The sequence below is a fragment of the Carettochelys insculpta genome, chromosome 4 (assembly GCF_033958435.1).
Source record: "Carettochelys insculpta isolate YL-2023 chromosome 4, ASM3395843v1, whole genome shotgun sequence".
Lineage (NCBI taxonomy): Eukaryota > Metazoa > Chordata > Testudines > Carettochelyidae > Carettochelys > Carettochelys insculpta.
The window spans coordinates 41442635-41458213 of NC_134140.1; the positions used below are offsets into that span (position 1 = coordinate 41442635).

Consider the following 15579-nt stretch of genomic DNA (forward strand, 5'->3'; position numbering starts at 1 on the left):
ATCTATCATATACCATATATGAGGCAAACATGCTGAAAATCTGCATATTTATGGAGTAATACCCTAAGAAACCATCATCATGCCAAAGCTCTTATATCCATATGGCTTTTAATGGTTCAGATAATGTGAGAACTATGCATTTAAATTTACTGTGGCAGGTTAAAGAGGAGAAAAATTTATCATTCATGCCCACCATAAAAATCAGCTGATGCCTCAGCTGCAATTACCTCCAAATAGTTCAGAATTTCCATTAAACTATCAAAGCAGTCTAGGGAAAACTTGCCTCTGCTTGACAGAAATATTATAATGAAAGCAATAATAATATATGACTTATAGCTAGAAGTTTCTTCCAAGAACGGATATCTCTGAAAGTACGTGTATGCTATGCACTAATCTGTGGGACTATGTTTTGAACAGCATACCTACTGAGTCCCTAGCTGGGCTTTGTGTTTTACACACTGAACCTTTCAATACACATCTTTAAAAACGCCTTACGGAAAGGTGTTAGCTTTCCAACTGCATTGCTATTTTCAGTTATGGTGTGCAGAACATTTTTTATGAAGTTAAAACAATTATTGGAGAGAGAATTGAAATAATGGTGAAACAAATGAGTTTCCTAGGACAGGGATTCTCAAACTGAGTCAGGGCTCTCTTAATGGGGTCACCAGGGCTTAGGACTTGCTGGAGCCCCAGGCTGAAACACAAAGGCTTCATCCCTGATGGAAGAGCTCATGTAACAGGCCCCTGTCTGGTACTGAATCTTTAGGCTTCAGTTCTGGCCTCCTCCTAAAGTGGTAGGGAATGGGAGGGCTCAGGCTCTCCCCCACCCCCACCCCCTACCAGGACAATGTAGTATTGTCAGAAGAAGGTCATGGCACAATGAAGTGTGATCATTCCTGTCCTAGAGTAGGGCAATAAATTTACTTCATACTTAAATGGAACAAGTATTTATTACACTGTTATAGTATAGTTGCTATAAACAATAAGTGAATCAATCAAAATGTCATTTTGCAAATGTTCTCTCGCCCTTTAAGCAAGAGAGAGAGAGAGGGAAAAAAACTATCTTCTGCCATCCATCACCAGATGTTCAAATCTTCCATTAATCAGAGTGTCATTGTCTTTGGTACTTGCCTGTCCAGTTTTCATTGCCTCAGCATCATATAATTATCAACAATGCCACTTGTCAGATGAGGGTTTTCCTCCAAAATTTAAGAATATCTTTGGAGTGGTGTCCATATCAGATTTCCAACATGCTACTATTTTCCTGGGGTCTGAACCTTGTATTCAGAAGTAGGTCTTTCATTTCCCTCTCCCTTATCACTATCTTGTCAGTTTTGTTTGCATCACACTTGCCTCCTTCAGCTATCTTGCTGGCAGGAAATTGCTAACCACTTGGACAAGCCATTCTTCACTTAGTTTTAGCCAACTAAACCATACCTAAGGAAAGTGCAAGCTTTTCATCTTAATTCTGTAAATGTTTCATATCAGTCAAGGAATAGCTTTGACGAGTTATTGGGAAAACTTGTCCTTGTCTGGACAAAGAAAATTGCACAGTTTAGATATCAGAACAACAACATTCTACTTTCAAGTGAACATCGCTTCACTAACACTCCCCTTGCAACTGGTATCAAAATGTCATTTTTGTACCAGCATGTTTCTGATTGAAGTCATGCATTAAATTAAGCATAAACAGGGTGAATCATACACATATCCTTCTATTCCTACTTCTAAATTGATTTAAATAAAGAACATGGGATAAAGTAGGCATTTAAAAACAGAAATGTTTCAAAATTTTTAGAGCTGTCATTCTTATTGTCTCCTTCGGAAAGGAAATTCGAGTTTTCTAAAGAGGACTGAATATATTTACTTAAAATGCACCATTAACATTTTCTGACACAAAGCTATAGTTTACATAATAAACAATAATAAAGCATTTTTTCTTCTAAAAGACCACATTTTAGTAAGAACCATGATTGCAAAAACATGACAAGTTAGCAACAATCCTAAAACCCAAACAGCCTAACAGCTCAGACCACATCTAATACCATTTTAAAATTAGTAATATACAAATAAATACTTTACCTTCCTTTTTCAACAAGCAGCAGGACATCTGTTTTTTCTCCATTTTGAATCACACTGCTGATTGCTGAAAGTAAAACAATACATTTTCCTCTTGGGAATACGTGAAACAGATTTTCAAAAGACCAAAGGAAAATGAATTTCATCAAAAAGTTTTAAAGTTGGCATGAAATTTTGAAAAAGAGACTACATAAACATTAGTTAAAGCATAAAGGCAAAAACTACAGTAGATCAAAAATGTATCAATAAAAATGACCTGAAAAATAAGGAAGCACATTTTAATATATGCATACATTTTTAGGAACACTGTCATTCTTTCCATTTTTGATTATGTAGATCTAATAATATTGTGTGTGTCTATTTAGGTACAAAGACACCTGTCCATTTCAAAGTACACAGCAACTGTACATGCAGCATACTCCACTAAAAAACATTGCTTAAAAATAATCAGTAAAAGGTTTGATACGTTCAAGATTTACCCACCTACAAACAGGCTGTCTGAATAGGTAATTTCTTTGAAAGATTCTGTGGAGTATCTCCATGTGCCATCTATCTCAAGAGACAGCAATATCTTGAATTTCAATCAAGTTCAATAGTTTATGCTGGTGCATGTATCAAAATGCCAGCAGCTTCCCTTTTTGTGTCACATTTACACAATACCCCATTTAAATTCACTGCTGCTTGAATACATGGTAGATGGGGGGAGAGAAGGAGAGTGAGTGAGTGCAGCAAGTGACTCTGAAGATATGTTATTTTGCAAACTTCATTTAGCTATATGGAACTCCTCATTAGTGGAAGAGACCCTTTACTTTCTGGCAACAGAAAAGTCAGGCTCTAAGGAGGATGGTTAGTTCTGGGTGCCTAGAAATTCAGATGGAATTATATGACTAGTATTATCAGAAGATGTCCATTCCATCATCAGATGCAAAGCAATACTACTTCCATAAGGAGGTGATTTTTAAAAAAGTTAGGCCTATGGGCATCCTTGCACAAGTAAATGTATATCCAAAAAACCCTGACATTCTGAATTCTCCCATAACTAAGTGGCTGCTTCTCTATCCATAAAGGGAAACAAAATCCCCAATGCAATTGTTTCAGATTTTGATGTCCACAGAACTGGCTCAGAAAGTATTCCAAAGATTAAATGAGGTCCATAGGTATGTGAATTCATGAAGAAACAGGTGCATTTCACAGAACTGATGGGGAAATTAATGGAAGCAGTGAATAGACATTAAGAGGTCTGGTGGCTTTTAAGCAAGTTCTTCCTTGAAATATATAAAACAGCCTCAGATATAATAGTTGTATGGATGGATAGAGCTACAAATTGATAAGAATAATAGCATGTACGAAGAGCTATATATAGAGAAATAATAGAATTTTTGAAAATGATCATTTCTAACCTTATTTCTCCCTGCCCCATATAGCATACTGCCCTGCTCCACATAATTACAATTAGGATGCATAAAGCTAAGGAGGACTCCAAACTCTAATCACTCTATTAATAAGTACAGCGTAACATACTGTAGAATGTATTAAATATATTCCTATCTTCTTCACATCATAAAATTGAGAAAAAGAAAATATGATACCAAAGTAAGTAAGAGCCAAAAACACTAGATGGTGACATTTTTTCAAAGGCTATATCTGCACTACCCCGCTTCTTCAAAGGGGGAATGGTAATCAGCCTGAGCACAGAATACAAATGAAGTGCTGTGATGCATAAGCAACACCTCATTAGGCTAATTCTCCCTGCAGCAAATTCGAAGTTGCAAACTTCAAAGCACTGGCATGCGCCCAATAAGTTGGCGATGGGCAAACTAGGCTAGTGAGTGGGCATCATGAGTGGCCCTCCTTCATCTCAATGGACTTTAATATTGTCATAACCAAGATGGTCTCTCAGGATTGGGTAATTTTGCTAACTGAACTTGCGCACCTAGAATTTGTAGTGTTTGCCAGTTGGCTCATAGCAGCACGGTGACTGGATGCAGACACAGTACACACAGCTCTCACAGTAAATGTTGTGTGCAACTGGTACACACCTAAGTTTATATGCCCTTGCTTTGCATGTGTATCACTTAAGTAATACCAGTTGGAATAAACCTACTTGGGCTATGTCTACACTACAAAATAAAACTGAGTTTTATAAAGTCAAAGTTGAGTTTCTGCTCCTACCCACAAAGTCAACTTAGGGCATCCCCACTAAATCATCACAGTTCAACTGTTGCAGTAATGCACTATCCTATCCCACAGTTCCCTCATCCCTGTGGCATTCTGAATCTTCCTGCTGGTGAATTATGGAAAAATGACATCACACCCCCACAACCACTTGCAGGGTATTTTTTTTTCCTCTAATACACCAGCAAGAAAACCCAAAATGCCATGGGGCTATCCTCAGTCCCATGGCATTCTGGGTTTTCTTGCTGGTGCACTATGGGAAAAATGCCCCACAAGTGGTTGTGGGTATGTGATGTCACCTTCCCAGACTGCATTTCCCTCATTCCCCTCCCACTGAAAACAAACAGATATTTTTCTGAAGTCTTTTTCCCTGACGAGAGATATTGTTTGAGTTGTCTGCATTACACACCTCCCACACCCAAACCACCATGCAGTGGTTACTTTTCTAAGTGGTCACTGGCTGGTACTGAGCTTCATTCTGTCCCTTTTTAAAACTTTAAAAACTTTCAGTGACTTTAAAAAACAATTTGACTGCACTACGTCAACAAATTGCTCAACTACTTTTTCCATAGTGAAAACACGCCAAACAGGTGGTCTTCATAAGCTGAAACCCCTGATGCCCAAAGTGGAACGAACTGTCTGAAAGACTTCATATTTTTCTCAAAGAAAGAAGGAAAAGTAAGAAATTCCAATGGAAAAAAAAAAACAAACAGGTGAACTTCAGAAGGTGAAGCACCCTCAGGTCATTCAGCTACTTTTCCCCCCAGTGAACACACACCAGTGAGGTCACTGCTGAGACTTTGGTTCAGTCTGTCCCTTTTTAAAGAATAGTGAATTTTAAAAATAACCTTATTAAATGTGTCGCTAGAGCTAATGAGCTCAGGGAGCACACAACCAACTGTACCATGTGTCAACAGGTCACAACTACTTTTCCCCTGTGAAAACAGACCAAATAGGTGGGCTTCCGAAGGTGAAGCCCATGATACCCAAGTGAAACAAACTGGCTCACTGCGACTACGGAAAGACTTTGTATTATTCACAAAGAAAGAAGACAAATGCAAAAGTGGTAGTGTATCTGGCTGAAGGGAAGAAGTAATTCCTCCAGACTCATTATGAATCTCCAAGACTAAACAGAAAGGAAGGAAGTAATCACAGAGGACATTGGTATCTAGTGGCTGCTGGAAGGAGCCATCGTCCTGTCAGAAGTAGTAGTGGCTCAATAAGAAAAGGAAAAGTTAAGAAAGCATTAGAAGATAGAAAAATTGAAGAAAGAAGTAAGCGATTCCTCACCTCTTCTAGTAAAGAAAGAGCCCACAAGCTCTATCCCTTCGTAGGAAATCTCCCCTGAACCACCCAATTTGGGGAGAGTACTGTCACCTTCGGTGCAAGATGCCTCTGGGTGGGGGCAGCCCCAAAAATGCCTGCAGCTGGGGCCAGCCTCCCCTGGTGCATGTTGCCTCTGGGAGTGCCAGCCCCTGAAAAAAATCAGCTGGCAGGGTCCAGCTGAGTAACCAGCTGTGTCCCTGGGGGTGGAGCACCAAAAATATCTGCTGCTAGTGACCAGCCCCTCAGTGCATGTTGTCTCTGGGGTGGGCAAGCCCCGAAAATATTTGCCAACAGGAGCCAGCCCCCTGGTGCTTAGTGAACCCCAGAAAATGAGAAGTGGAGAAAATTAGTTTCTTGCCAGGAAGAAGCCTTCACCTCGCACAGGGCAGGACATGCTGGTGTTTAGAAGCATGGTCTGCACTGCACAGCCCTCCAGCTGAAATGAGATCCTGGTTCCCTGATGGCTCCATGCTGGGGCTCTTTTTCATGGCTAGATGTGATAACCACCCTGGCCAGAAAGAAAATAAACTCAAATTCCTGGGCTTCCTGCATCCTACTTCCTGCACAGCTGGAAAGCACAGGAGCAGAAAGTAGCCAGAACAGACACATTCTGGGCATTGTGAGATGCACCTCTGGAGGCTGATAAAACTGATTTAAAGTAATGCTGTTTCCATATTGGCATTAATTCAACCTTTTAAATTTGAACTTGATGTTATACTGCATCATAGGGTTGGGGCAAGAAAGTCAATCTTAGTGCCCCTTAAAACCGACCTAATGATATTTGCACTGAAGACAGTCACATTGTAAAATCAAGTTAAGCCCTTAATATTGACTTTATGTTCTAGCATAGACATAGCCGCAGATGGAAACCAGTGGAATCTGACAACCCTGTGCATGGACAAGAGTAAACAAAATGTCTGATGAGCCACACAGAACACCAATGGGCCACATGTGGCCTGCAGGCTCCAGGTTGCCCAGCCCTACAATAGGTCATATATTAGTCTATGATCCTGCACACTTGTCAGAAATATTCCATGTAACTAGACCAGACCTGATTTACCAATTATGATGCAATGGAAATGGTTTAATTCTGGGCAATCAATGGAAAAAGAGAAACAGATGTAGATGCAGCACAGTATGTGAGTGGCTTGGGATGGCATTTGCTGCATGCAACAGGAGGTGCGTATTGAAATCCTTAATATTCATGATTTTAATACTATACAGATATTCTCAAAAATGGGAATCAAAATAAGTTGCTTAGAACACACATTAATAAATTTCAAGTATTCTCTGAAATCTCACTTAGCTCCTGCAGTCTTCTTAGGTGTATTGAATCCTCTTGAGCATTCTCTATTTCAAGGCAAAAATATAGACTTGACTTATCTATAGCAAACCAGCCTTTCCTCCATTGGTCAAGATTATGGCAATCTTTGTAATATAGTTGACCAATCAGATCATAGTCTCTCTTTAACAAACATTCAGCTACAAAGGGGACAAAATGCTGCCAAAAATGAGAAAAAAAGCCATTGTAAACATGAAAGACACATACATAAAAAAATAAATCCTATGTATAAAATGGGGCTGAGGTGAAAATATAGATCGTGTACCCTCTTGATAAGGATAGTAAATAAATTACATAATTGAAATCCCAAGACCAAACATAAAATCAAGAATAGCACATTTTTACAACTCCAGCCTCAAGTTTTCAAAGCCAACATTATTTTTTATTATAGGTAAGGTAACCTTTGTTTTGTCTTGGTAGGTAATCTGCGAAAAGCATATTTGTAGCCATACACTGCTCAGTAATAAGATCCCGTTGCATGAATCAATATCCACTGATATTAACACCTACTGAGACACTAGCACATATACAATCATATTCTTAAGGTCAGTGTTAGAATGTTGCATACCAATTCTCTTGGTGTTTCATTGCCTTATCTCAGTGCACACGTTTATTACAGCAGGTATTTTTTTTCTGTCGCACAGAAAGCCTTGGCACAACAAATACATCAGTATTCATCAACTTACATTAAGGAAGTTTCCCAAAAGATTCAAAAGCTAACAATGTGACTTTATATCTTATGTAAAGGCTCTTGGCCTAGCTTGAACAGATAATTATCAGCACTACCTTGGCTATTGCCCAGGTCCATTTTCGCTGTGAGTGTGCAGTTTCAGTTCCAAACAGAAAAACACGTTCTGACAGTAAGTAGATTTCAAAGGTAAAAATGGCCCTAAAGCAAGCAAGAGAATAAAAGAGTCAGTTCTATTTAGGCTTCATATTATGAAACAGCCATGAGCACAATTTCTCTTACTCTCTTTCATACTCTCATTATCCCATTGCTATGGAAAATCCATCCGTATTTCTCTTCCAGTGTTACATATATAAAGTAGCTAATACCATAACAGTTTATATTATGCAGTCACAGCAAGATGGTTACTGTATCTTAGGGCAACATATTTTGTGAGGGCTTTACGTATTGGGTTTTACATTGAACTTGAAACGAAAATTTCACTGGAAGAGTTATTTGATCTTGCAATTTTATGTAATTTCAAGACACGTTGGGATACCTTTCAAATATGATTACTGAATATAAACAGACTGTTTACCCACTGAGGAGATCATTGCAATGATTCTTTGCTAATAATAAAACATATTAAATATTTTAAAAGCTGGCTTATCAAAATCCACAGTTTGGTAATTGTAATATATAAATAATGATGCTACCATTATAAAAAAAAAAATCACCCTCCATTTCCAGCCACATTTATCAAATAACAAATTGATTCTCCCTATAGGATTTAGTACCATGGTGATATGTGATCATTTCCCCTCTTTGATCTCGCCCCGTCTTCATTTGGGTTGTGACTCTTCTTACAAATACAGGAGGAAGTTCAGATTTTCCTACAAGTACTGAAGATTGCTCATGCCCTGTCACCTCATTGCAAGCAAGCACTTCCAAAATTATACGGATTTTTTTATTATCAGGCTAAGCAACGCAACAGCTTATTCCACTCCATTAAAAACAGACATGTAATTAAAGTGGTTGTCATACAGTCACCCAACAAACTTCTCAGGTGGAGTGGACTAGAGTGGAGTGGGCTATCATTCCCACAAAGGAAATTAGGCTGGACGTTTTCAACTCTAGCTCTTTCACTCAGGCCAGTACAATTGGGATGTAACAAGTAACAAAGCAGAATTAGGGCGAGATCAGTAGAAGTGGTATTTAATTATACTCGTCTGCATAGAAGACCTGTCTGGCAAATGATGATTCTGTGAAGAAACAAAGGCCAAGACTGTAGCCAAGACATGAAGTTCATTAATGTCTTCATGTATCAGCAGGTGTCCACTTTATACATTTCCTTTTTGGGTGCTGGTGTTCTTCTGGCCCAAGACATTGTCTTGAATCATACTGAATAGATTTTGATTCTTTTTCCGAATCAGTGTCTGTAGCTTCATGTAATAAAATACTACTGGCACCTAACTCTGGAAGTTTTGGTTGTGCACAGATAATATGAGAGAGTTTTTCATGCTTTGTAAAGGTATCCATTGACTTCTCTTCACACATTTAACGTGAAACTCTGGCACCACTGACATCCATGGGTGTTGTGCCACTAACACCAATGAAGCCATGGTTTTATTGTAGTGTATGCCATGCTGGCTACATCTACACTAGAGTGTTTTGTCTACAAAACTCATGCAGCATCCACACTAAAAATGCATTCTGTCGACAGAAACCTGACAGAATGTGGCACTTTTGTCAACAGACTTCTGTCTCTCCCTCTTCTCAACAATCTGTAGAGGAAAAAGGCTGTGTGGATGCTCTGCGGGGTCCTCCGTCAACAGACAGGGCCTTCTGGTCATCCGGCACCCCTGCCTGCTGTGCTTCCGGTTGGCCATTCTGCTGTGACACTGGCTGGGTAGTCTGGATGCTCTCTGTCAACAGAGTAATCCACTTTTATGTGTGGCCGCAAACTGTCAATAAAAGTTTTTTGGAAGATATCTTCTGATAGTAACTTCTGTAGACAGATCACTGTAGTGTAGACATAGCCATTTTGTTTGTTTTCTTTTTAAATACTGTGTGTGTTAAGGCTTTGGGCAAAATGAGGCAAGAATGATTTCTGGAAATCTGGGGAAGGAAAACTTAAAACTCTAGTGCGAAAGTCTCTGAACTACCTTTTCTACCTCATCTTTTCTATGTATTCAATTAAAAAGCAGGGGAAAAGTATTCCAACTGTTGCAAAACAGCTTGACTATTTTATAAGAGTCCAGGAACATGTGACGCAATAGTGAATATGTATTTGTTCTTGGGACAAAGGCTGGAAAATATCTTAGTTTATTTTGAATAACTAATTTAGGGACCTACCCTGTATTTAAAAAGGAGTCTTCTTTGTGCACCACAAGACAGATAACTTCACTGATGTCAATCATACCATTAGGAGTGGTTGTTTTATCATTTTCATAGTAACTCAAGAATCCACTTTCCAAAGTACACCACCTTTTATTGCAGTCTATGGTTGAAAAGATAGGCAGTATGTCACAGGATACATCATTAATATTACAGAAGATACGTAGCTATTGGAATGATTTCTCCTAGGCTATGTTTAGACTATGAGTTCTATCTTTTTTTCCTCCTGCTATTTTGAAAACGGTATTTCAGTTCTTCTACCCCTCATCATGAGAGGGATAACAGAACTTTCAGAATAGCCCTTTGTTTCAAACTTCAGTGCCATTTGCGCAAATTGCATAAATTATTTTGAAATACACATGCAGCCTAAACGTAGCCCCACTGACTTTAGTAAAGCTGGGACTTAACCTGTAGTACTCATACAGTAATATCCATTAAACATCAAGAGAAAGAATATTAATGTATGATACGTCAACCAGATATTTGTGAGAATAATGCACTCATTTTAAATGTTGAGTATCAGAACTACAGATCTCAAGTTGCTTTACAAGCTTCCTTTTGCTGCTTTACACAGCTTGATGGGAAGCAGAAAATTTAATACTGAATTTGGTTTGTTGAGTGTTACAGAACAAGAAGATATAGAATTTAAAAAAAAACTACAGAGTTCAAAGTATTGAAAGTTGCAGAAACAATGTATCTTGACAATAGCTGATTGCAAAATGAACAGTTAAATCATAGCATGCCACTCAGAAAAGGTACTGCTATTTTTTCCCATAAACACTGGAAATAGAGGCCAACACAGATTCAATCTATTTTCCACTGTAAGGTGATGCAACTGTGCCCACTCAATGTCAAGAGGCAAAGGAAAACAATCTAAACCTTTCAACAATTCCTGGAAAAACATGAAAGATCATATTTTCCAGAACTTATATGCATGGCAGACTAAAGAACACAAGAAAAATGTCAAAAGTTTTATTATTTTAAGAGATCTAGAAAACACAAAAAACTTGCTATCACTAGACTTACAAATCATGCTGTTAAATCAGAGAACACAAGAAGAATTGTTTTATTACTTTAACACAAATTTTAGGTGGGTTGGTGTTCAAGATGGACATGATCCAGAGTCGGCTATATATCATAAGCCTGATATTTCATTGGCTGACATCAGTGAAACTCCATGAAATTCAGTAGAATTACTCCACATTTACAGTGTGGTATACTGTAAATCCTCTAACTATGATGGTGTTAAGGCAGCTCTCTTGTTTTACACTTCCTTAGTAAGTACAATATGGAGGTCTCACATGCAAATACTTATGTCTGGAGGATAAATGTACTAGTAACTGTAGCTGGCTGAGGTTCGATGATATTTATGTGTGTGCACTGCTCTGAACATGCAGCAATATATTCATGATAACCATACACAGGATTTAGAAGAGATCAAGTTAGCCCAGATTTTAAGATGAATTGTCAATGAAATATGCCTACCCATAAGCAGACATGTAAATGAGACAACAGAACACTTAAGCAATTGATTACTAATTATTGTTATCATTATTAAGCATTATTTAAAGCATTCCATTAAAATTGGTGGTTTTCTACCTTTCAGAAACTCAAAAAACATACACATTTTAAGGGAAAATATTAAATATTTTCCTTCAGTATGTTTCTAGGCACATCTTAGGTTAGGAATACTTCTTAAATTCCATTAGGGCTATGCCTAGACTAAAGGGAATTGTTGGCAAAACAGCTATTTTGTCGACAAAACTGGCAGAGTGTACAGATTTCCAAGGACTTTCTGTCGATATTAAGTCTACAGAATGCAGTATTTTTTTCAACAGGTGTACCCTGCTCACCACAGGGAAGAACGCCAATGTCAACTCTGTTGACAAAATGCCAGTATGGACATTCCAAGGGGCCTTCTGTCAACAGAAAGGGCTTCCAGGACACCGCACAACCATGGGCGGCCATTTTTATCAAAAGAGGGGCCAGGCAGTCCAGCTGCTCTCTGTCAACAGCAGACGAAGTGGGTCTTGTTGTTTTTGAAGATACAGACTAACTTGGCTACACCTCTCTGATACTTGTCAACAGCAGATCACTCTTTCGATCTGCATTTGCAGCCTGGCCACAATCTGTCGACAAGGGTTTTGAGGCAAGATACCTTCCAACACAAACTTCTGCGAATAAATCCCTGTACTCTAGATATAGCCTAGGAGAGCTAAGGACACTCAGCATTGCACAGGATCAGGTCCTAAGAGATAAGGCATATTACTGGATTTGCAGCACCTTCTTAGCCCTAGAATTTTGATTGTAGGCTGTAATGGGGGAAAAAAACTGTATTTGCATTGTTCGATTTCATACGTCTCTGCCAAAAAACAGTGAGACAATTTGCTAACGTGGGGTTATGCTTAGGTAATTTTCTCCAGTGAGCACAGATATCAGGATCACACAATATCTTTATGTTTTAATTAAAGTTTATACAGTAGTTTAAAAAGGCAAAGCAAGAATTTATTATTCGATTCAGTGGTCCTAACAAAGACAAGCTATACATGAAAAAACACTGAAATGTAGTAACCTCAGAATATTACGCACCTTATAAGATTGGGTTTTAAGTACTTTTCAATGAACCTATGTTCACACCACAAACTATTCTATTTAAGTGGCTCTAGAATAAGGATGTTCCAACAGGCCACAGCTGACATACTTATAAGCCAGTGTGAGGGGGGGGGGGGAAAAAAACAAAAAAAACCCACAACAACACTTCACTAGCCTACTTTTTTTTTTTTTTTTTTTGGTTATGACACCCACTGTCCTCCATCTCCACTTTCTCGTGCCTTAAATTTCAGCTAAAATGAAAAACAACTCAGTTCTCATATCCAGGGCCTAGAAAAACAATCAGTTGTTTAAAATGCATATTGACAAGTTTAAAGATTTTGCAACAGTCTAATGCACAGCATGAGGTTTGTTTTATAAACGATGAAGGTGCTACATACAGGTTTGTATGTAATTTTGAATACAATCTTGCATGTTGAATAGTAACAGAGAGGAAGCCGTGCTAGTCTATACACTATCAAAACAAAAAGCAGTCAAGTAACACTTTAAAGAGTAGCAAAATAGTTTATTAGGTGAGCTTTCGTGGGACAGACCCACTTCTTCAGATCATAGCCAGACCAGAACAGACTCAATATTTAAGGCACAGACAACCAAAAACAGTAGGCAAGGAGGACAAATCAGAAAAAGAGAATCAAGGTGAGCAAATCAGAGAGTGGGGGGGTGGGGGGGAAGGTCAAGAATTAGATTGAGCCAAGTATGCAGACGAGCCCCTATAGTGACTCAAAGTTCCCATCACGATTTAAACCATGTGTTAATGTACCGAATTTGAATATAAAAGCCAGCTCGGCTGTTTCCCTTTCCAGAAGGGAGCGATAATTCTTCTTCAGTAACACACATACCTTTAGGTCATTGACAGAATGCCCCATTCCATTAAAATGTTGACTAACTGGTTGGTGGATCTGGAGTGTTTTGATGTCTGTTTTGTGCCCGTTGACCCTTTGTCTAAGGGAGTTAGAAGTCTGTCCAATATACAAAGCATCTGGGCATTGCTGGCACATGATGGCATATATGATGTTAGTAGAGGAGCATGAGAAAGTGCCCGTGATTCTGTGAGTAACCTGGTTAGGTCCAGTGATGGTATTTCCAGAGAAGATATGTGGACAAAGCTGGCAGCGGGCTTTGTTGCAGGGAAAGGTTCCAGGACTGGTGTTCCTGGGGTATACACTGTGGCTGTTAGTGAAGATCCTCATGAGGTTGGGAGGTTGTCTGTAGGAGAGAACAGGCATGTCACCCAGGGCCTTCTGGAGTGTAGCATCCTGATTAAGGATAGGTTGTAGGTCTTTAATAATTACCCACTGCCAGCTTTGTCCACATATCTTCTCTGGAAATACCATCACTTGACCTAACCAGGTTACTCAGAGAAGCACAGGCACTTTCTCATGCTCCTCTATTAACATCATATATGCCATCATGTGCCAACAATGCCCAGATGCTTTGTATATTGGACAGACTTCTAACTCCCTTAGACAAAGGGTCAACGGGCACAAAACAGACATCAAAACACTCCAGATCCACCAACCAGTTAGTCAACATTTTAATGGAATGGGGCATTCTGTCAATGACCTAAAGGTATGTGTGTTACTGAAGAAGAATTATCGCTCCCTTCTGGAAAGGGAAACAGCCGAGCTGGCTTTTATATTCAAATTCGGTACATTAACACATGGTTTAAATCGTGATGGGAACTTTCTGAGTCACTATAGGGGCTCGTCTGCATACTTGGCTCAAACTAATTCTTGACCTTCCCCCCCACCCCTCCACTCTCTGATTTGCTCACCTTGGTTATCTTTTTCTGATTTGTCCTCCTTGCTTACTGTTTTTGGTTCTCTGTGTCTTAAATATTGAGTCTGTTCTGGTCTGGCTATGGTCTGAAGAAGTGGGTCTGTCCCATGAAAGCTCACCTAATAAACTATTTTGCTAGTCTTTAAAGTGCTACTTGACTGCTTTTTGTTTTGAATACAATCTGTTTTTAAAAAGAAATATGATCCCCTTTTTTAAAAAAATTGCCTATCTACGCAAAATTCTAACTTTCAGCATACAGAAGGGATTATCAAACTGTAGGCTGGGACCCTAAAATCAGCCCATTTTAATTGGCCCTGGGCCTCAGCAAGTCTGAAGCCCAAGTACCATCACCTGGGTATAAGGTTACATATAGTCCACAACCGCCCACCCAGACCAGGATAAAAGCCATGGGCTTAAAGTTTGCCCCTCCCATAGACTCAGAGATGGACAGCTCAAGAGGTTCAGTCCTCAGTGCCTCTTCCTATTTCCCCAAGATCATGTAGTAGTAACTTTTGTTGTCAGAACGGGGTCATGGCACAGTGAAGTTTGACTAGTTCTTGTGTAGCGTTTAAGAGATTTTCAACTCTAACAGGACCAGAATGTTAGTTGGATTGCTATAAAATTGTTGACAATGCTTTTCAAATCCTACATGTTTCAGAAGACAACCCTCACACAGCTCTTCTCTCCTATAAAAAATTAACACTATTCTTTGATGTATTGCAACCGAATAGCAGCAGGTTTTGAAAGCTCTTCTCATTATTAGTTAACAGCTGTTAATGAACAAACATTTCTCCAAATGGTGTGCATCCCTGCTGAAGTCATTGCTGGTGCGAAGATGAGAAGCACACAAAAAACAGACCTACAGTCATCTCCTCTATTTAAAACACAGCAGAAAGCCCCTGATTAATACTTATTAAATCCATAAAATCAGGCATTTGCATGGAATGAAGAGTAGTCCAGTCATTAGGGCGTTATCCCAGCACTTGATACAGTTAGATTTCATTCCCCTCTCCACCACAAATTTAATGTGTGGACTTGAGCAATTCACTTAGCCTCTCTGTGCCTTTGTTTCCCATCGCCAAGTACTATAATATTAGTGATTAAAGTAGAAGAAAACAAAGTTTAAGTGTAATTAGATACAAATGAATTTTATAAACAGCTTCCTTACAAATTTTAAATCACTTTAAATACATGATCAATGCTC

General features: G+C 38.9%; 1 protein-coding gene across 2 annotated transcripts in view; it reads right to left on the reverse strand.

Moving 5' to 3' along the window:
* The window catches only part of ARAP2 (ArfGAP with RhoGAP domain, ankyrin repeat and PH domain 2), a 198016-nt gene that overhangs the window by 78118 nt on the left and 104319 nt on the right, over positions 1–15579 (reverse strand). For both annotated transcript variants that reach the window (XM_074992587.1, XM_074992588.1), the window contains 4 exons: positions 9945–10089; positions 7709–7811; positions 6883–7081; positions 2083–2146 (listed from right to left, as the gene is read on the reverse strand). In XM_074992587.1, coding sequence (XP_074848688.1) covers positions 2083–2146; positions 6883–7081; positions 7709–7811; positions 9945–10089 — 511 coding nt within the window. The remainder of the gene's footprint in view (positions 1–2082; positions 2147–6882; positions 7082–7708; positions 7812–9944; positions 10090–15579) is intronic.